The 21,424-nt window shown below is 44.0% G+C and overlaps 1 protein-coding gene across 3 annotated transcripts in view; it reads right to left on the reverse strand.

Annotated features, from left to right (window-relative positions):
• LOC144120972 (tectonic-like complex member MKS1) overlaps window positions 1-21,424 on the reverse strand; it is an 86,424-nt gene that overhangs the window by 46,721 nt on the left and 18,279 nt on the right. For 2 of the 3 annotated variants that reach the window (XM_077653810.1, XM_077653811.1), the window contains exons 2-4: window positions 6,701-6,750; window positions 4,548-4,610; window positions 256-320 (exon numbers count right to left, since the gene is read on the reverse strand). In XM_077653810.1, coding sequence (XP_077509936.1) covers window positions 256-320; window positions 4,548-4,610; window positions 6,701-6,737 — 165 coding nt within the window. In that variant the 5' untranslated portion in view covers window positions 6,738-6,750. The remainder of the gene's footprint in view (window positions 1-255; window positions 321-4,547; window positions 4,611-6,700; window positions 6,751-21,424) is intronic. The other variant, XM_077653812.1, reaches the window with a different exon arrangement.

A 21,424-nucleotide genomic window follows, 5' to 3' on the forward strand; every position in this document is an offset into this window, starting at 1 on the left:
CAGAAAATGTAAATGCAGCCTGTAAGCGGGACTTTTTGTGGGGGGAAATGTTTCTCTGAGCGAGCTTTTCCCGCAGTTCTGAAGGTTGGCAAATCCCTGTAACAAGTTCTGATTACCCGTCGCATTATTAAAGCGGAATAAATCTGCAGTAAACAAATGACCACCACCACCGAGATTTGCACGCATGCGCAGCGGCTCTCAGCAGCCAGAAGCACCCAGGCGTTCTCGTCATGCGGCGAGACGTAGCGCACTTACGCGTCCGATGCACCTGGTCCGTGAACAGTGCGTGACGCCGAAGAGGGGGCACGATGTCGTCCAACCTGCGGAATGTAGGCAACAAGGTCGCCGAGTGTGTCCGCATGTGTAAGCAAAGCGTTGGCCCGAGAAAGCAGCGAACGAGGAAAGCCGATCGTATGCAAGCGGTGTTATTATACCCGCAACAACGTGTCTCAGCTTTTTCCTCGCAGTATTTGTATAGGGACCATAGTATGGCTAAGCGCACGTGGATGCTAATCAGTAATATAACAGAAATGTACCCAATAATAATAATAATAATAATAATTGGTTTTGGGGGAAAGGAAAATGGCGCAGTATCTGTATCATATATCGTTGGACACCTGAACCGCGCCGTAAGGGAAGGGATAAAGGAGGGAGTGAAAGAAGAAAGGAAGAGAGAGGTGCCGTAGTGGAGGGCTCCGGAATAATTTCGACCACCTGGGGATCTTTAACGTGCGCTGACATCGCACAACACACGGGCGCCTTGGCGTTTTTCCTCCATAAAAGCGCAGCCGCCGCGGTCGGGTTCGAACCCGGGAACTCCGGATCAGTAGTCGAGCGCCCTAACCACTGAGCCACCGCGGCGCGGCCGGGTTCGGACCCGAGAACTCCGGCTCAGTAGCCGAGCGCGCCGAGCTCTGAGCCACCGTGGCGGTTCTCGTAAGAGTGACGCCTATCGATTTCGCCCGAAGGGCAGTCGCAGTAGTGAAGATGGTGAAGGCAACGCGTTCGAGCGCGTCACGCACCGAACCTCGAATCTCGCGCCCCAAACGCTCGAAGCTGCTATGTAATCGCTTATAGAGACGGCAAATCCGGAGAGCTTTGCGTCGCCTGCCGGGCTGATTGATTTAATATATACACGCGCAGAAACTGTGCTAAGCAGGCGTGTTTCGCAATGTTGACAGCGTCTAAAAGTGTCAGCCGCAGAAGCGAGCTGTCGGCAGAAAAAACAGCAGCAGTAGAGTGCAGCCGAGGCAACTGCCACATTCCGACGGCCTGAGAGAAGCGGGAAAAAAAGAGAAAAATCCCCCCCCCCCCCCCCCCCTCAGGCTGCCACCTTGATCTTTGCCGTCTCCGCCTGCTTGTTGCGTACCCCCGCGTCTCTTACCTAACGGTTGCTATCCACTTCTCTGCAGTGCGCCCCAAAGTGGAACGCGCTCCTTTTTTTTTCTTTTTACTGTCACCTTTCCGCCCACGCCGCTGTCGAGTTGACGTAAGAGGCGCCGGGCGTTTCGTAACTGCTTCTGCCACGTGCACAACCTGCTTGGTATAAGGCAGTGGTCATTTAAGAAGGCTCAGGGGTGGGGGGAAGGTATCTGAGCCTTGTGGACTCGTGTTGTGTGGGAAGAGCAATTGCTGGAGCTTCGCATACGTGATCTCTTTTCTGTTCTACGGGCAGGTGTCTCTCACAGCTCAGTGTAGAACACGGCGGCGCGCCTGTCGACCGAATAGAGACGCGGCCCCAGACGTGATCCGTGGTTTTGGGTTTTCAAGAATGCGGTAAAGGAAATGCATACGAAGTAAAACTTTGTTGCTACGAGCGAGTCCGTAGCATGAACTGTTTTCTCATTTTACTCCGAAGGCAATAGAGCCGAAGCCGATGATGTGACTTCGGTCATTGACGCCGTGTGCGAGTGTATTGCTCTGAGACACGACGCCTACGACTGTGCACGCGACTTTGAATAAAAAAAATAATAAAAAAATGGGAATGTCTGGCATTGTTTTCAAGGAGTCAGTGGTGCCGGTAACATTTGCAATACCTGCTGCACAGAATGGCAAGGCCATTTCGTGTTTAGAAAAAGAAATATAGCTTTTACCAAGAAAATAAACAACGATGGACGTTGCGAAGCCGTATTCTTCTTCTTCTTCCTCTTAAAACATGGCACATGGGGAGATTGGCCAATGTGTAGGCGTCTGGTGCTGTCACTTTCTCCTCTGACGCGGTGGAATGATTTACTAAAGGACACTGTAGCATGAGTTCTCGCAGCGGGCGCAAGCTCCGAATAATATGGAAAATAACTGATTGGGCGTACATGTGTTTTACAGAAGAATAAGGCTGCAATTCCGCCAGCGTGGAAAGTGTGCGGCGTGCGTGGATTCCTGAGGTTTTTGAGTCATTCATGTTGTTTTCATGAAATGGGGGTTCTGAATATACACTAAAATTTTCAGATTTATCTCGACGGAAGGACGTAATGCATGTATGAAAAAGATATATGGGAGTATCAAGGCGAAGGCAAAGGCCATTACAAAAGGGGGGACTATATAAAACACCGGGACATCACGATTCTAATCCTCGCACAATGGTCTGAATGCATTATCAGCATGGCGTGACGTGTGGCTAATGCAGGTTAACGTTAACAAAACCAAGGTAATGTCATTCACTGCATGTCGCTCCAAATTAGCATTTTCTTATATCAAAAACGCTACCATTGCACTACCAGTAAGGCGAGGACTAACTCGAAAAACACTCCACGTAGCCTATACCTGACACCTTCTGGTGTACAGCGCTCTAGTCAGACCACAGGTGTAAAGTGCCTCCATTATTTGCTATCCGCATCAGGGTTGTTTTACAGTTACTGGAAGCATCACAGAATCAAGTGATTCGTTTTATAACAAGCGACTACATACGCGACAGTATTAGACAGCTTCGAGACACTTTGAATCTTCAAACGCTGCGGCAACCAGTAACTTATCTCTTTACTATTCTTTCTCAAGCTCTGCCACAGCACTAGCACTTTTCCAACTCGGAACAAATTCGCCCTGCTTCACATATATAAACGCACTGGCCACCCATTCAAGGTATATCTACCGCTTTCCAGGACCACCTTGTTCAGTTCTCACCTCTTCTAGCTAGTCACTAAACTATGGAATGAGCTACCAAGAAACGTTGCGTCTATTAATTTTGATGCATTTCGTGCTCCTGTATCTTCTGTATGGGCCTGCCGTTTTGTATCCTCTGTATTGTGAGTGCACAATGGTGCCCCCCCCCCCCTCCCCCTCCCCATTATATAGTACCCCTCAGTAGAACTTTAAGAGTATTGTTAATCCGATGGTGTCGACCAATTTTCATGACGCCGCGATTAAACCGTGGTTATTGCCTATTTGCAACCCTCTGGGATTTCACCCTAGCAGCTCCATAGGGATCGGTCAAGAGGGAAGAATTGGTCGACGCCATTGGCTGGACGGGCTCCTTTGAGGGGCGTTTGCCCTCTGAGTTGTACTAGACTATAGAAAGATTCAAGAAGGTCACCCACGGCAGACAATATAGCAGTGCCACACAAATAAATCACAAATATAGTGATTTAAAACACTTAAAATTTAAGTGTACAACACTTAAAAGGCTTCAAATTTAAAGCACTTGAAGAAAATCATATTGACGCCTTGTCCGCATGCATGTATACCGGGTGTTTCACCTAAGATATCCTGCAATCTTTAAAAACAGTTTTTTGAGTTAGAAGGTTGCTTTTTTTTTTGGTGGTGGTGGGCGGAGCGGCGATGAGGTTGGCGGGGGCGAGGTGTCCACACGAAGCACTGCGATTCGGTGGCTCAGTGGTTACGGCGCTCGGCTGCTGACCCGAAAGACGCGGGTTCGATCCCGGCCGCGGCGTACGAATCTCGATGGAGGCGAAATTTCTGGAGCCCTTCACTACGGCGTCCCTCATAGCCTGAGTCGCTTTGGGACTTCAAACACCCATTAACTAAACTAATTTCATGTCAGCAAAAGCGTGATTTTTGACGTCGCTGCAGTATAGGTCCAAAGTTTCGTTTTGTATTCCAGTATTATACCGTATAAAAGAACACGATCGCTGTGCGCATATATATAATTTGTATTTGTGTCGTTACTTTCTCTTTAGCAGGCGCACAATTAGGGGCAATTCATGGAAGGAGCTGCTTCCGTGGTAGTGCGGGTTTTCATATGCAGCTGTGCATATATTTAAAAAAAATCACTTCTGGAAAAAAAAACAGGGGGAGGGAGGACGGACAATGTGGTTCGCCCGTGGAAAATTTCTCGCTGTTTAAATACAATACTCGCTTTGCAGTTAGATGTGAGCTCTTCACTCAGCTCAAGTGTGCTGTATATATGTATATGTGCAGTGGTGTAAATACTGCATCTGTAGGGACACGCCCAACGACAGGGTGAAGACAAATCACCGTGCGCACTGCAAGGCGCGCCGGATAAGAGGCGCTGTCAGGTTGCGATGAATTGTTTGCGCACCCGAAGAAAAAAAAAGCCCATCTATTCTCGGAGACAATTAGAAGTGCACACCAACCGTCTTCCAGCCGAAAGTAGTAGTGCACGAAGAGGTCGTCGTTCTCGAAGTCTTCAGCGGTAGCTGCGCAAAGGAGGTGAAAATATGCGAGTCCGTGTCAGGCGCGGTCGATAACACCCATCAAGATTTTAATCACGCTCCATCGTGCTAGCTGCGTACGAGGTTCATGCCCCTCTTTCTGGCACTTGTGCATTGGACGCAGTCGCACCGGAGTCGTGACTTTCCGCGCCTTGCGGCAGGCAAGGCGACGAGTACACTCTAAACAATAATACGCCTGTAATCAAAGTAAAAAAAGGATGCAAGCTCTGCTAGCGCACTCCATTTTATAAAAGAGAGTGCACTACACTCTAAACAAAGAGTAAAAAGAGAGTAAAACTGTACTCTAGCGCACACCTAATGGTGTGCCCTAGAGGACATTTTACTCCCTTTTTACTCCCCTATAGGTGTATTTGTGTTTAGAGTGTAGAGGACACATTACACCTTTTCTTAGTCCTTTCTGTCTCTAAACAAAAGGAGTAAAAAAAGAGTAAAACTGTCCTCTAGTGCACCTTTTTATGCGCTAGAGGACAGTTTAGTCCCTTTTTACTCCCCTATAGGTGTGTTTATGTTTAGAGTGTAGAGGACACATTACACCTTTTTTAGTCCTTTTTGTTTAGAGTGTATAGTTACCGACAGATGAAAAAAATGGCGCGGGAATTTCCAATACACCACGATAATTCCCGCGAAGTGTGACCTTTATGACTTGGCTCGGAGGAATTGCGACGAAAACAGCGTGGATTTGGCTCCAGAAATGCGTTTTTTTTTTCTTGAGACATGGCTTCAGAAAATGCTCTTAATTTGTTCAGGTAGCAGGGAAACGTTACAACAATGTTGCTTTTTTGGTCCACATTGCTCTTAACGTCCTTTTTCGTAATGATTCCGAAACGTTAAAAATCAACGCTTCAGGAACATTTTCATAACATTAATTAAGCATTTTAACAACATATATATGCGACTTTAGCTAAAATGTTTGATCCGCCCCAGCTTCAAGCACCACTTTGCAAGGCGCACGGGACAGCAAAGGCGACACGCACTGCAATACACCGCAACGAATACATGCAGCTCACACACACACACACACACACACACACACACACACACACACACACACACACACACACACACACACACACACACACACACACACACACACACACACACACACACACACACACACACACACACACACACACACACACACACACACACACGCACGCGCGCACACACGCACACACGCACACACACGCACACACACACGCACGCACACACACGCACACACACACTTCGATACTGTACGTGGCCTCAAGTTTATATCAGCCAGCCGTGAAGGGTGCTAAGAGTGATAGTCGTAGACGGTTAGGATGCAAAGTTTTCTAGTTAATTTTTTTGTTTTCGTACGCATTCTACGACAGGCGCGATCTGAGATATTTAGCTGCGAAGTTCTGCTAGTTGTAAAACATCATTACTCCACAAACAGTGGGATGAGTTCCGAGAGCTTGTGCTTGAAAATATTACTAATATTGTTTTATGCGGCTATAATTTGAACTTTGCGACAACATTAGAATTTGCGATGTTTTATAGTTATGACTCGAGGAATAAAGTAACATTTTAGAAACAGTATTAGCATAACGTATAGCTAGCATTGAGAAATACAACGTTATTTGTTCATTTTTAACATTTGCATAGCGTCCCAAAGTAACGTGTAACTTTACTGCAACTTACACAATTCTATGACGTTATTCCAGTGTTCGGTGCTACTTTGATGACGTCATCTTTTCTTCTATATTCGCTGAAGCAACGCCAGACCACTGCTATCACTATGCAAGAGCCACTGGCGAAAAGCGGGAAAGGAGTAATAGAAATAGACTCCAATCGAATAGAATCGATAGACTGTCACCTAGTTGGCAAAAGAAAGGCATCGCAGAGACTCCGTTTTTGCGCAATACCTGTGTGCACACCTCTGCATAATGACGCCAAAAGTGTCGTTACGAAGGAAAAACTTTCTTCTGTTTGCACGCGTGAACTGAGCTTGCAGCTGGCTATGCTGGCTCATCATTTGCAAAGCCACGCATATAATGAGCAGTGTGATTGCAGATACGCCTTGATTCTCTTACCTATGCTCCCGAACACAAGCGCCTTCACCGGGTCCATCGGCCGCGCATACCTGCAAATAAGCGAGCGGGATACCAGATACATGAACAGACCAAGCCAGCGCGTCGTTCCTTTTTCATTTACGCCCATTAGAATGCCCCAAGAGTGCACAGGAGAAGAAGGCAGTTTGACTGCCAACAATTCCGCTGCTTTTCATTTGGCACTGCCTGATAATATGATTATCCAGAAACGCCCCCAAAAACCGCGATCGCCAGCGTTGTGCATTTCCTTTTTTTTTCTCCTCCTCTTTTTTTTTTTAATCTTTGAGAGGTCCCTCACCTTTCTCTGTCTACATACTTCTGTCCCTGTTCGATGAAAGTGCGGATTTGTGCAGGGCGCGACCGCCTGTGCACCTCCAGGCGAAAAAAATGTTCATTAGTAGGAAAATCATAATAATATAATTGGTTTTTGGGGAAAGGAAATGGCGCAGTATCTGTATCATATATCGTTGGACACCTGAACCGCGCCATAAGGAAATGCATAAAGGAGGGAGTGAAAGAAGAAAGGAAGTAAGAGTTGCCGTAGTGGAGGGCTCCGGAATAATTTCGACCACCTGGGGATCTTTAGCGTGCACTGACATCGCACAGCACACGGGCGCCTTAGCGTTTTTCCTCCATAAAAACGCAGCCGCCGCGGTCGGGTTCGAACCCGGGAACTCCGGATCAGTAGTCGAGCGCCCTAACCACTGAGCCACCGCGGCGGGTAGGAAAATCATCCTGAATCCATTTTATTATGACAAAAATGTTCAAGAAATACATGATTAAAATGCGCCCCCCCCCCCCCCCCCAACGCCAACCGTACCCCTCCGAGAGTAACCCACAAATCCACCCCTGGTTCAGTGCTGATTATTTAGACTCTGAGCATTCTTGGTACGTCTGCCGAAACAAAATGAACGGTGCACCAGAGAAAGCTGTGTGTATTATCTACGCTGCTGCTCTAAGGTAACCACATCTGAGGGTTTTTTTTTCTAGATCACACTGCGACCATTTAGTCAACTCATAGGGAGTGACAAATCGACATCGTCGAATTCGCATCTTCTTGCCCTCGTCCTCCAATGCCGTTACTATTAAGTCCTACATTTCCGCAATGCTCAAAACGGTGCTGTATGTAAGCATGCGTAAAAAACGAAATGGTCGGTGCGGGCCGCTGGTAAAAGCATGAAGCGCTGTATACTTATTACATAGAGAAAGGGCTGTTGCCGCAAGCCGTCATCAAGGGGAAAAACTTAAGGTATAATATTAGAAAAAGAAAATGTACCTGGCAATGTGAACAACTAGCCCTGTGAGAATAGCTTACACCGTCCAAGTAGGGACTCGGATTGCATGGGCCTGCCGAGCCGATATCCGCGGACCCTGGTCGAAGGGTAGGGGAGGAGTGTGCGGGAAGTGTTTATTTTACATATTTTCACGAGTGGACAGATGAGAAGCGCGGCTTATCGACAGTGTATCAGTTCCCAACTTGTTGCATCTTGACCTACGGCGAGAGGCGTCACCGGATATCCCCGATGCCATCACGGTGCTGCCATACTTTTTTCGTTGAGGTCATTGTTTTCAGGTGGAAGCACCGCTGGATAGATATAGTTGCTTCCACTTGCGGCCGTCGGCAACGGACAAAGGGAAGGGGGGAAGGGACTTTTCGTGGTGTTGTGGGGACTGTTCCCTTTGATGCACGAGTGGCGGCGCCGTCGTCTCTTGTTGTCCGTCACCCTTGCCGGAGCGAGCAGTCGGGCGCGGGTCAACGACCTTAGACCTTGCTCGGACCCGTCATTAGAGGGGGGTAGGAGAGGAGGAGCCAGTTGAGTTTCCCCCTTCAGGTGGTGATGAGAGGAAACATCTTGTTGATTTACAACATAAATAAAACAAGAAGAAACAAAGCTAGGAGAAAACTATTTACATGACTAAACTGTTGATCAGACGAATTCAGCCCTCGTTCAACCCAGAGCGCTTGTTTTTAAACCCTCTGTCTTTGCTCTTAGCGGGGACAACAACCTATAAGATTACAAGCGACTCACCTCAACAATCAGTGGCTAGGGAAAGGAAAATAAGGTTTCCGCCAACTAATCACAGATTGGGGAAAGAGTACTGATTTATCATTTGGGAAAGGAGAGGTTGCAATCAAATACACAAACAGCACAAACGCGACCACCCTCTCCCACGGCACCCACGGCACAGCCGTTACCACTTTCCTATCTCTTTCGCACACGCGACAAACATATGCCGACGAGAGGCGATCACCAAAGTTGTTTACAAAACATCGAAAGGGAAGAAGACAGTCGTTACGGGAATAATGGGCTTCACGGTCACTCGGCTCCTACGCGGCCGTATCTCGTGCATTCCCGAAGCCTCGGCAACCCCTTGACAACGCACACATGTCGACAGCTGTATCTGGTTAGGGCTTTTCCCGTCGGCTTATCCCCGTGACGGCGCGGAGTAAACGAGGACGTCCGCCTCACGAAGGGGTCGCAGGGACGGGACGGGCCCCTTTGTTGGCGACTTCCGACCCCACGGCTGCTGCCTTCTTCGCGCTCACGAGACCGACCAGTTCGCGGAAAGGTCAGTGAACTCCACAGAGTCCTTCCACGTGATTGGCAGTTAAAGGATGCCGCCCTGCCACGCCACACCAGAAGCCGGCGACAAGCTGTCTCGTCTTTGTCGGCCCCACCGTCTGGCTTGGAGGTCCAAAGACGCCGCCTCTTGCGAACATGACAAACACTCCCATATTTCGCCATCGGGTGTAAATGACCCTCAAGCCTCAAGCGGGTGAAGTGAGATTGATGGCTGTATTGCGCCTCCTCTCCCAAAGCGGACTGGCCAGCCGTTCCAATTACCTTTCTCATTTTCAAAAGTACATCGGCAATGAGGGCAGGTGACCTTCGGCATAGAAGGGGTCGACGGGTGTGCGCATCTACCAAGACGACCCCATGCCATGGGCAGTGCACACTCTCGTGATGCACAGCCCCGGGTCCGGCCGGAAGCCACACTGGTTCCCCTGCCGTGTATGTAATACTGTTGTCCTTGGCACTAAGATAGTCGCAGAATCTTTTATTTCGGTGTTCAATGCTTCTTTTCCATACATGCTATTGCAAGATATTCCGGGTCGTCACTTCATAGCCTGGCTCGCGGGGTGTGCGTGGCTTATAGCACTGGCACACCGGGACTTGGAATTGCGCCAGACACACGAAACGACGGCTTCCCCGACACGCCCTTCGCGTGGGGTGTCGTAACCCTAGGTCCTGCCCTTATTATTGAACCGCGAGCGCCCGCACATCCGCGTCCTCTCCGCTGTTTACGCCGAACCGTGAATGGAATACAGCCCGTGATCCCGTCGTTGCTCATCTCACTTGCGCGCCGGCGAGAGCGGGATTATGTGCGTCACGTTGGATTCGCCGCGGGGTGGCGCAAGAGTCACGTTGCCTTTTCCTGGTATCCCTCCAGGTTTCCCCATGCCAGCACCGCGCGCCCCCCAGCCTTCCGTCGTTCGCTCATGCAGTGCACGCGCAACTGTGAGTGTCCCGGTGCGCTCGTTTCATTCTTTTTTTAACCGCACCCGTGGATAGCAGTTTGAGTACTCGTAGCCCGTGTCACGAAGTGCATGCGATATTGGGGCAACTGAACGTGTGAGTTATGTAGTAGTAGTAATAAAAACATTTATTGGGGAAGAGAATAGTTAGGGCACAGGGGGGGAAGGGGGGGGGGGGGGGAGATAGATTTGGAGCTTCAGTAGCCGGTCTTCCTATTCCAGGATCCCGTTAGCCTCCGCCGCTGCCTTGACCCTCGTCGCCAAGACATTGACGCGCACTGGAGTCCGTTAATCGCATGCGAATTGCGAAGACGCGCCCTAAGGTCTAGCCCTCTGTGACGGGAATTTGGATAGACAGATAGTGGAATCCCCTTTGTATTGGTGTGGGCGATAATTATCATCAAAGCTAGTGATTTCTTATGTGTCTTCGTCGAATACACTTTGCCAGTTTCTTCCGCTCTTTAGTTATAAACCACTCTCCCGATTTCCTCAACCAGTACTTTAACATCCTGATACTTAATTGTTTCCACTTTATGAAAACCGGCAAGTAGTTGGGAGTAACGGACGCTGCGCCCCCTATGAGCAATCACCAGCGGCGCCACGATACTTTAGAGCAAGGCAAATCTGCTGTCGGACTTCCAAGCACTGAACCAATTATCATGTCGTTTTCGTCCCTTCCTTTTGTCTCTCGCCTTCTTTCTAGCCTCCTTTTCTTTTTGCTTCACTTTCATTTATTTATAGATTCGTTGACTGATCCATTTAGTGAATTCTTTAGATCATTTAAAGCATTCTTCTCTGTATACTCTCGTGACGGAACCTTCTGTATATGGGGCTCACAGCGTTGCACACAACTGGTGGGGTGAACTGGGTGTTTTTGGCGTTCTATTTACTTTTCTTTTTGGCAGCCCTGGCGGGGTGGCTTAATCCGAATCGTGACCGGAATCGAACGCAGTCGCGCAGACGGCCGCGGCCACTCCCAACGCGACCGCGTGTGCAGGTCGCGCCCTTCCGCAGTAGAGATTAATGAGCGATGATTTTACGCTATACCCTGCAGCGCTGCAGGACGGAGTCGTGCGATGTGCGTGTCACCCATGGATCGCATTGTGGCCAGACCTGCATACGAGCAAGGGTTTTCGCCCTAAACGTAACCAGGGGGCGTGGCTGTTCCGACGAGCTTGACACTGTGCAGTGTTGAGAATGTATTGCAGTCTTGTAGCGGTAACGTCTTTAACTGGCCGTCTGCGGTGCGAAGTATACGGGACGTTGCATTTTTTTTAACAAATAATTTTTTTTTTACATACCACTGTATTTGGAATGGGAATGTCCTCCCAGGCGGGTGCCTCATTCAGGTTAACTATCGCGTAGTGCGTCCGAACTTATTTGTTAGTCGCAAATTTTCAGTGTCGAATAAAATGAAACACCCTGTATACACGAAAATGCAGCGGAGTCCATTGCTCGCTTTTTCATTTACTTATTCGCAGCTGTAGCATTTCGGAAATAGCGTCTCTGCATGACGTGTATAAATTGCTTGCGTTTTTTTGGTTCCTCTGACAGCCGCACAATGCGCCTCGATCGATTTCAATTCTTACGCTTTTGACGCAGCTATTTTTCCAAATGACCTCCCTTAAAGCCAACTGATTCACAACTCGGAGTTCGCGAATAATTTCTTCACACTTCTCGGCTCTTGCGTTTCGCCGAGGATCCTTCCGAGTTTATTGTCGGGCTAACCGCGGGCATAATTTTTCCCAACCTTTCTTTTTTGTTTCACGCTTTTGACACGCTCGTTCACAAAGGGCGTCTTTTGAACTGCCGCATTATCGATTCCAACGTCATATTTTTACGCTTTTAAGTGATTGTATCTGCATGCTCAACAGACCCAATAGATTTATTTCGCGAATAATTTCTAATTTTCCCCAACCTTTTTTTTTTCATGCTTTTGACACGCTCGTTCACAAAGGGCGTCTTTTGAACTGCCGCATTATCGATTCCAACGTCATATTTTTACGCTTTTAAGTGATTGTATCTGCATGCTCAACAGACCCAATAGATTTATTTCGCGAATAATTTCTAATTTTCCCCAACCTTTTTTTTCACGCTTTTGACACGCTCGTTCACAAAGGGCGTCTTTTGAACTGCCGCATTATCGATTCCAACGTCATATTTTTACGCTTTTAAGTGATTGTATCTGCATGCTCAACAGACCCAATAGATTTATTTCGCGAATAATTTCTAATTTTCCCCAACCTTTTTTTTTCACGCTTTTGACACGCTCGTTCACAAAGGGCGTCTTTTGAACTGCCGCATTATCGATTCCAACGTCATATTTTTACGCTTTTAAGTGATTGTATCTGCATGCTCAACAGACCCAATAGATTTATTTCGCGAATAATTTCTAATTTTCCCCAACCTTTTTTTTTCACGCTTTTGACACGCTCGTTCACAAAGGGCGTCTTTTGAACTGCCGCATTATCGATTCCAACGTCATATTTTTACGCTTTTAAGTGATTGTATCTGCATGCTCAACAGACCCAATAGATTTATTTCGCGAATAATTTCTAATTTTCCCCAACCTTTTTTTTTCACGCTTTTGACACGCTCGTTCACAAAGGGCGTCTTTTGAACTGCCGCATTATCGATTCCAACGTCATATTTTTACGCTTTTAAGTGATTGTATCTGCATGCTCAACAGACCCAATAGATTTATTTCGCGAATAATTTCTAATTTTCCCCAACCTTTTTTTTTTCACGCTTTTGACACGCTCGTTCACAAAGGGCGTCTTTTGAACTGCCGCATTATCGATTCCAACGTCATATTTTTACGCTTTTAAGTGATTGTATCTGCATGCTCAACAGACCCAATAGATTTATTTCGCGAATAATTTCTAATTTTCCCCAACCTTTTTTTTTTCACGCTTTTGACACGCTCGTTCACAAAGGGCGTCTTTTGAACTGCCGCATTATCGATTCCAACGTCATATTTTTACGCTTTTAAGTGATTGTATCTGCATGCTCAACAGACCCAATAGATTTATTTCGCGAATAATTTCTAATTTTCCCCAACCTTTTTTTTTTCACGCTTTTGACACGCTCGTTCACAAAGGGCGTCTTTTGAACTGCCGCATTATCGATTCCAACGTCATATTTTTACGCTTTTAAGTGATTGTATCTGCATGCTCAACAGACCCAATAGATTTATTTCGCGAATAATTTCTAATTTTCCCCAACCTTTTTTTTTTCACGCTTTTGACACGCTCGTTCACAAAGGGCGTCTTTTGAACTGCCGCATTATCGATTCCAACGTCATATTTTTACGCTTTTAAGTGATTGTATCTGCATGCTCAACAGACCCAATAGATTTATTTCGCGAATAATTTCTAATTTTCCCCAACCTTTTTTTTTTCACGCTTTTGACACGCTCGTTCACAAAGGGCGTCTTTTGAACTGCCGCATTATCGATTCCAACGTCATATTTTTACGCTTTTAAGTGATTGTATCTGCATGCTCAACAGACCCAATAGATTTATTTCGCGAATAATTTCTAATTTTCCCCAACCTTTTTTTTTTCACGCTTTTGACACGCTCGTTCACAAAGGGCGTCTTTTGAACTGCCGCATTATCGATTCCAACGTCATATTTTTACGCTTTTAAGTGATTGTATCTGCATGCTCAACAGACCCAATAGATTTATTTCGCGAATAATTTCTAATTTTCCCCAACCTTTTTTTTTTCACGCTTTTGACACGCTCGTTCACAAAGGGCGTCTTTTGAACTGCCGCATTATCGATTCCAACGTCATATTTTTACGCTTTTAAGTGATTGTATCTGCATGCTCAACAGACCCAATAGATTTATTTCGCGAATAATTTCTAATTTTCCCCAACCTTTTTTTTTTCACGCTTTTGACACGCTCGTTCACAAAGGGCGTCTTTTGAACTGCCGCATTATCGATTCCAACGTCATATTTTTACGCTTTTAAGTGATTGTATCTGCATGCTCAACAGACCCAATAGATTTATTTCGCGAATAATTTCTAATTTTCCCCAACCTTTTTTTTTTCACGCTTTTGACACGCTCGTTCACAAAGGGCGTCTTTTGAACTGCCGCATTATCGATTCCAACGTCATATTTTTACGCTTTTAAGTGATTGTATCTGCATGCTCAACAGACCCAATAGATTTATTTCGCGAATAATTTCTAATTTTCCCCAACCTTTTTTTTTTCACGCTTTTGACACGCTCGTTCACAAAGGGCGTCTTTTGAACTGCCGCATTATCGATTCCAACGTCATATTTTTACGCTTTTAAGTGATTGTATCTGCATGCTCAACAGACCCAATAGATTTATTTCGCGAATAATTTCTAATTTTCCCCAACCTTTTTTTTTTCACGCTTTTGACACGCTCGTTCACAAAGGGCGTCTTTTGAACTGCCGCATTATCGATTCCAACGTCATATTTTTACGCTTTTAAGTGATTGTATCTGCATGCTCAACAGACCCAATAGATTTATTTCGCGAATAATTTCTAATTTTCCCCAACCTTTTTTTTTTCACGCTTTTGACACGCTCGTTCACAAAGGGCGTCTTTTGAACTGCCGCATTATCGATTCCAACGTCATATTTTTACGCTTTTAAGTGATTGTATCTGCATGCTCAACAGACCCAATAGATTTATTTCGCGAATAATTTCTAATTTTCCCCAACCTTTTTTTTTTCACGCTTTTGACACGCTCGTTCACAAAGGGCGTCTTTTGAACTGCCGCATTATCGATTCCAACGTCATATTTTTACGCTTTTAAGTGATTGTATCTGCATGCTCAACAGACCCAATAGATTTATTTCGCGAATAATTTCTAATTTTCCCCAACCTTTTTTTTTCACGCTTTTGACACGCTCGTTCACAAAGGGCGTCTTTTGAACTGCCGCATTATCGATTCCAACGTCATATTTTTACGCTTTTAAGTGATTGTATCTGCATGCTCAACAGACCCAATAGATTTATTTCGCGAATAATTTCTAATTTTCCCCAACCTTTTTTTTTTCACGCTTTTGACACGCTCGTTCACAAAGGGCGTCTTTTGAACTGCCGCATTATCGATTCCAACGTCATATTTTTACGCTTTTAAGTGATTGTATCTGCATGCTCAACAGACCCAATAGATTTATTTCGCGAATAATTTCTAATTTTCCCCAACCTTTTTTTTTTCACGCTTTTGACACGCTCGTTCACAAAGGGCGTCTTTTGAACTGCCGCATTATCGATTCCAACGTCATATTTTTACGCTTTTAAGTGATTGTATCTGCATGCTCAACAGACCCAATAGATTTATTTCGCGAATAATTTCTAATTTTCCCCAACCTTTTTTTTTTCACGCTTTTGACACGCTCGTTCACAAAGGGCGTCTTTTGAACTGCCGCATTATCGATTCCAACGTCATATTTTTACGCTTTTAAGTGATTGTATCTGCATGCTCAACAGACCCAATAGATTTATTTCGCGAATAATTTCTAATTTTCCCCAACCTTTTTTTTTTCACGCTTTTGACACGCTCGTTCACAAAGGGCGTCTTTTGAACTGCCGCATTATCGATTCCAACGTCATATTTTTACGCTTTTAAGTGATTGTATCTGCATGCTCAACAGACCCAATAGATTTATTTCGCGAATAATTTCTAATTTTCCCCAACCTTTTTTTTTTCACGCTTTTGACACGCTCGTTCACAAAGGGCGTCTTTTGAACTGCCGCATTATCGATTCCAACGTCATATTTTTACGCTTTTAAGTGATTGTATCTGCATGCTCAACAGACCCAATAGATTTATTTCGCGAATAATTTCTAATTTTCCCCAACCTTTTTTTTTTCACGCTTTTGACACGCTCGTTCACAAAGGGCGTCTTTTGAACTGCCGCATTATCGATTCCAACGTCATATTTTTACGCTTTTAAGTGATTGTATCTGCATGCTCAACAGACCCAATAGATTTATTTCGCGAATAATTTCTAATTTTCCCCAACCTTTCTTTTTTTTCACGCTTTTGACACGCTCGTTCACAAAGGGCGTCTTTTGAACTGCCGCATTATCGATTCCAACGTCATATTTTTACGCTTTTAAGTGATTGTATCTGCATGCTCAACAGACCCAATAGATTTATTTCGCGAATAATTTCTAATTTTCCCCAACCTTTTTTTTTTCACGCTTTTGACACGCTCGTTCACAAAGGGCGTCTTTTGAACTGCCGCATTATCGATTCCAACGTCATATTTTTACGCTTTTAAGTGATTGTATCTGCATGCTCAACAGACCCAATAGATTTATTTCGCGAATAATTTCTAATTTTCCCCAACCTTTTTTTTTTTCACGCTTTTGACACGCTCGTTCACAAAGGGCGTCTTTTGAACTGCCGCATTATCGATTCCAACGTCATATTTTTACGCTTTTAAGTGATTGTATCTGCATGCTCAACAGACCCAATAGATTTATTTCGCGAATAATTTCTAATTTTCCCCAACCTTTTTTTTTTCACGCTTTTGACACGCTCGTTCACAAAGGGCGTCTTTTGAACTGCCGCATTATCGATTCCAACGTCATATTTTTACGCTTTTAAGTGATTGTATCTGCATGCTCAACAGACCCAATAGATTTATTTCGCGAATAATTTCTAATTTTCCCCAACCTTTTTTTTTTCACGCTTTTGACACGCTCGTTCACAAAGGGCGTCTTTTGAACTGCCGCATTATCGATTCCAACGTCATATTTTTACGCTTTTAAGTGATTGTATCTGCATGCTCAACAGACCCAATAGATTTATTTCGCGAATAATTTCTAATTTTCCCCAACCTTTTTTTTTTCACGCTTTTGACACGCTCGTTCACAAAGGGCGTCTTTTGAACTGCCGCATTATCGATTCCAACGTCATATTTTTACGCTTTTAAGTGATTGTATCTGCATGCTCAACAGACCCAATAGATTTATTTCGCGAATAATTTCTAATTTTCCCCAACCTTTTTTTTTTCACGCTTTTGACACGCTCGTTCACAAAGGGCGTCTTTTGAACTGCCGCATTATCGATTCCAACGTCATATTTTTACGCTTTTAAGTGATTGTATCTGCATGCTCAACAGACCCAATAGATTTATTTCGCGAATAATTTCTAATTTTCCCCAACCTTTTTTTTTTCACGCTTTTGACACGCTCGTTCACAAAGGGCGTCTTTTGAACTGCCGCATTATCGATTCCAACGTCATATTTTTACGCTTTTAAGTGATTGTATCTGCATGCTCAACAGACCCAATAGATTTATTTCGCGAATAATTTCTAATTTTCCCCAACCTTTTTTTTTTCACGCTTTTGACACGCTCGTTCACAAAGGGCGTCTTTTGAACTGCCGCATTATCGATTCCAACGTCATATTTTTACGCTTTTAAGTGATTGTATCTGCATGCTCAACAGACCCAATAGATTTATTTCGCGAATAATTTCTAATTTTCCCCAACCTTTTTTTTTTCACGCTTTTGACACGCTCGTTCACAAATGGCGTCTTTTGAACTGCCGCATTATCGATTCCAACGTCATATTTTTACGCTTTTAAGTGATTGTATCTGCATGCTCAACAGACCCAATAGATTTATTTCGCGAATAATTTCTAATTTTCCCCAACCTTTTTTTTTTCACGCTTTTGACACGCTCGTTCACAAAGGGCGTCTTTTGAACTGCCGCATTATCGATTCCAACGTCATATTTTTACGCTTTTAAGTGATTGTATCTGCATGCTCAACAGACCCAATAGATTTATTTCGCGAATAATTTCTAATTTTCCCCAACCTTTTTTTTTTCACGCTTTTGACACGCTCGTTCACAAAGGGCGTCTTTTGAACTGCCGCATTATCGATTCCAACGTCATATTTTTACGCTTTTAAGTGATTGTATCTGCATGCTCAACAGACCCAATAGATTTATTTCGCGAATAATTTCTAATTTTCCCCAACCTTTTTTTTTTCACGCTTTTGACACGCTCGTTCACAAAGGGCGTCTTTTGAACTGCCGCATTATCGATTCCAACGTCATATTTTTACGCTTTTAAGTGATTGTATCTGCATGCTCAACAGACCCAATAGATTTATTTCGCGAATAATTTCTAATTTTCCCCAACCTTTTTTTTTTCACGCTTTTGACACGCTCGTTCACAAAGGGCGTCTTTTGAACTGCCGCATTATCGATTCCAACGTCATATTTTTACGCTTTTAAGTGATTGTATCTGCATGCTCAACAGACCCAATAGATTTATTTCGCGAATAATTTCTAATTTTCCCCAACCTTTTTTTTTTCACGCTTTTGACACGCTCGTTCACAAATGGCGTCTTTTGAACTGCCGCATTATCGATTCCAACGTCATATTTTTACGCTTTTAAGTGATTGTATCTGCATGCTCAACAGACCCAATAGATTTATTTCGCGAATAATTTCTAATTTTCCCCAACCTTTTTTTTTTCACGCTTTTGACACGCTCGTTCACAAAGGGCGTCTTTTGAACTGCCGCATTATCGATTCCAACGTCATATTTTTACGCTTTTAAGTGATTGTATCTGCATGCTCAACAGACCCAATAGATTTATTTCGCGAATAATTTCTAATTTTCCCCAACCTTTTTTTTTTCACGCTTTTGACACGCTCGTTCACAAAGGGCGTCTTTTGAACTGCCGCATTATCGATTCCAACGTCATATTTTTACGCTTTTAAGTGATTGTATCTGCATGCTCAACAGACCCAATAGATTTATTTCGCGAATAATTTCTAATTTTCCCCAACCTTTTTTTTTTCACGCTTTTGACACGCTCGTTCACAAAGGGCGTCTTTTGAACTGCCGCATTATCGATTCCAACGTCATATTTTTACGCTTTTAAGTGATTGTATCTGCATGCTCAACAGACCCAATAGATTTATTTCGCGAATAATTTCTAATTTTCCCCAACCTTTTTTTTTTCACGCTTTTGACACGCTCGTTCACAAAGGGCGTCTTTTGAACTGCCGCATTATCGATTCCAACGTCATATTTTTACGCTTTTAAGTGATTGTATCTGCATGCTCAACAGACCCAATAGATTTATTTCGCGAATAATTTCTAATTTTCCCCAACCTTTTTTTTTTCACGCTTTTGACACGCTCGTTCACAAAGGGCGTCTTTTGAACTGCCGCATTATCGATTCCAACGTCATATTTTTACGCTTTTAAGTGATTGTATCTGCATGCTCAACAGACCCAATAGATTTATTTCGCGAATAATTTCTAATTTTCCCCAACCTTTTTTTTTTCACGCTTTTGACACGCTCGTTCACAAAGGGCGTCTTTTGAACTGCCGCATTATCGATTCCAACGTCATATTTTTACGCTTTTAAGTGATTGTATCTGCATGCTCAACAGACCCAATAGATTTATTTCGCGAATAATTTCTAATTTTCCCCAACCTTTTTTTTTTCACGCTTTTGACACGCTCGTTCACAAAGGGCGTCTTTTGAACTGCCGCATTATCGATTCCAACGTCATATTTTTACGCTTTTAAGTGATTGTATCTGCATGCTCAACAGACCCAATAGATTTATTTCGCGAATAATTTCTAATTTTCCCCAACCTTTTTTTTTTCACGCTTTTGACACGCTCGTTCACAAAGGGCGTCTTTTGAACTGCCGCATTATCGATTCCAACGTCATATTTTTACGCTTTTAAGTGATTGTATCTGCATGCTCAACAGACCCAATAGATTTATTTCGCGAATAATTTCTAATTTTCCCCAACCTTTTTTTTTTCACGCTTTTGACACGCTCGTTCACAAAGGGCGTCTTTTGAACTGCCGCATTATCGATTCCAACGTCATATTTTTACGCTTTTAAGTGATTGTATCTGCATGCTCAACAGACCCAATAGATTTATTTCGCGAATAATTTCTAATTTTCCCCAACCTTTTTTTTTTCACGCTTTTGACACGCTCGTTCACAAAGGGCGTCTTTTGAACTGCCGCATTATCGATTCCAACGTCATATTTTTACGCTTTTAAGTGATTGTATCTGCATGCTCAACAGACCCAATAGATTTATTTCGCGAATAATTTCTAATTTTCCCCAACCTTTTTTTTTTCACGCTTTTGACACGCTCGTTCACAAAGGGCGTCTTTTGAACTGCCGCATTATCGATTCCAACGTCATATTTTTACGCTTTTAAGTGATTGTATCTGCATGCTCAACAGACCCAATAGATTTATTTCGCGAATAATTTCTAATTTTCCCCAACCTTTTTTTTTCACGCTTTTGACACGCTCGTTCACAAAGGGCGTCTTTTGAACTGCCGCATTATCGATTCCAACGTCATATTTTTACGCTTTTAAGTGATTGTATCTGCATGCTCAACAGACCCAATAGATTTATTTCGCGAATAATTTCTAATTTTCCCCAACCTTTTTTTTTTCACGCTTTTGACACGCTCGTTCACAAAGGGCGTCTTTTGAACTGCCGCATTATCGATTCCAACGTCATATTTTTACGCTTTTAAGTGATTGTATCTGCATGCTCAACAGACCCAATAGATTTATTTCGCGAATAATTTCTAATTTTCCCCAACCTTTTTTTTTCACGCTTTTGACACGCTCGTTCACAAAGGGCGTCTTTTGAACTGCCGCATTATCGATTCCAACGTCATATTTTTACGCTTTTAAGTGATTGTATCTGCATGCTCAACAGACCCAATAGATTTATTTCGCGAATAATTTCTAATTTTCCCCAACCTTTTTTTTTTCACGCTTTTGACACGCTCGTTCACAAAGGGCGTCTTTTGAACTGCCGCATTATCGATTCCAACGTCATATTTTTACGCTTTTAAGTGATTGTATCTGCATGCTCAACAGACCCAATAGATTTATTTCGCGAATAATTTCTAATTTTCCCCAACCTTTTTTGTTTCACGCTTTTGACACGCTCGTTCACAAAGGGCGTCTTTTGAACTGCCGCATTATCGATTCCAACGTCATATTTTTACGCTTTTAAGTGATTGTATCTGCATGCTCAACAGACCCAATAGATTTATTTCGCGAATAATTTCTAATTTTCCCCAACCTTTTTTTTTTCACGCTTTTGACACGCTCGTTCACAAAGGGCGTCTTTTGAACTGCCGCATTATCGATTCC

Source organism: Amblyomma americanum, chromosome 2 (genome assembly GCF_052857255.1).
Source record: "Amblyomma americanum isolate KBUSLIRL-KWMA chromosome 2, ASM5285725v1, whole genome shotgun sequence".
Lineage (NCBI taxonomy): Eukaryota > Metazoa > Arthropoda > Arachnida > Ixodida > Ixodidae > Amblyomma > Amblyomma americanum.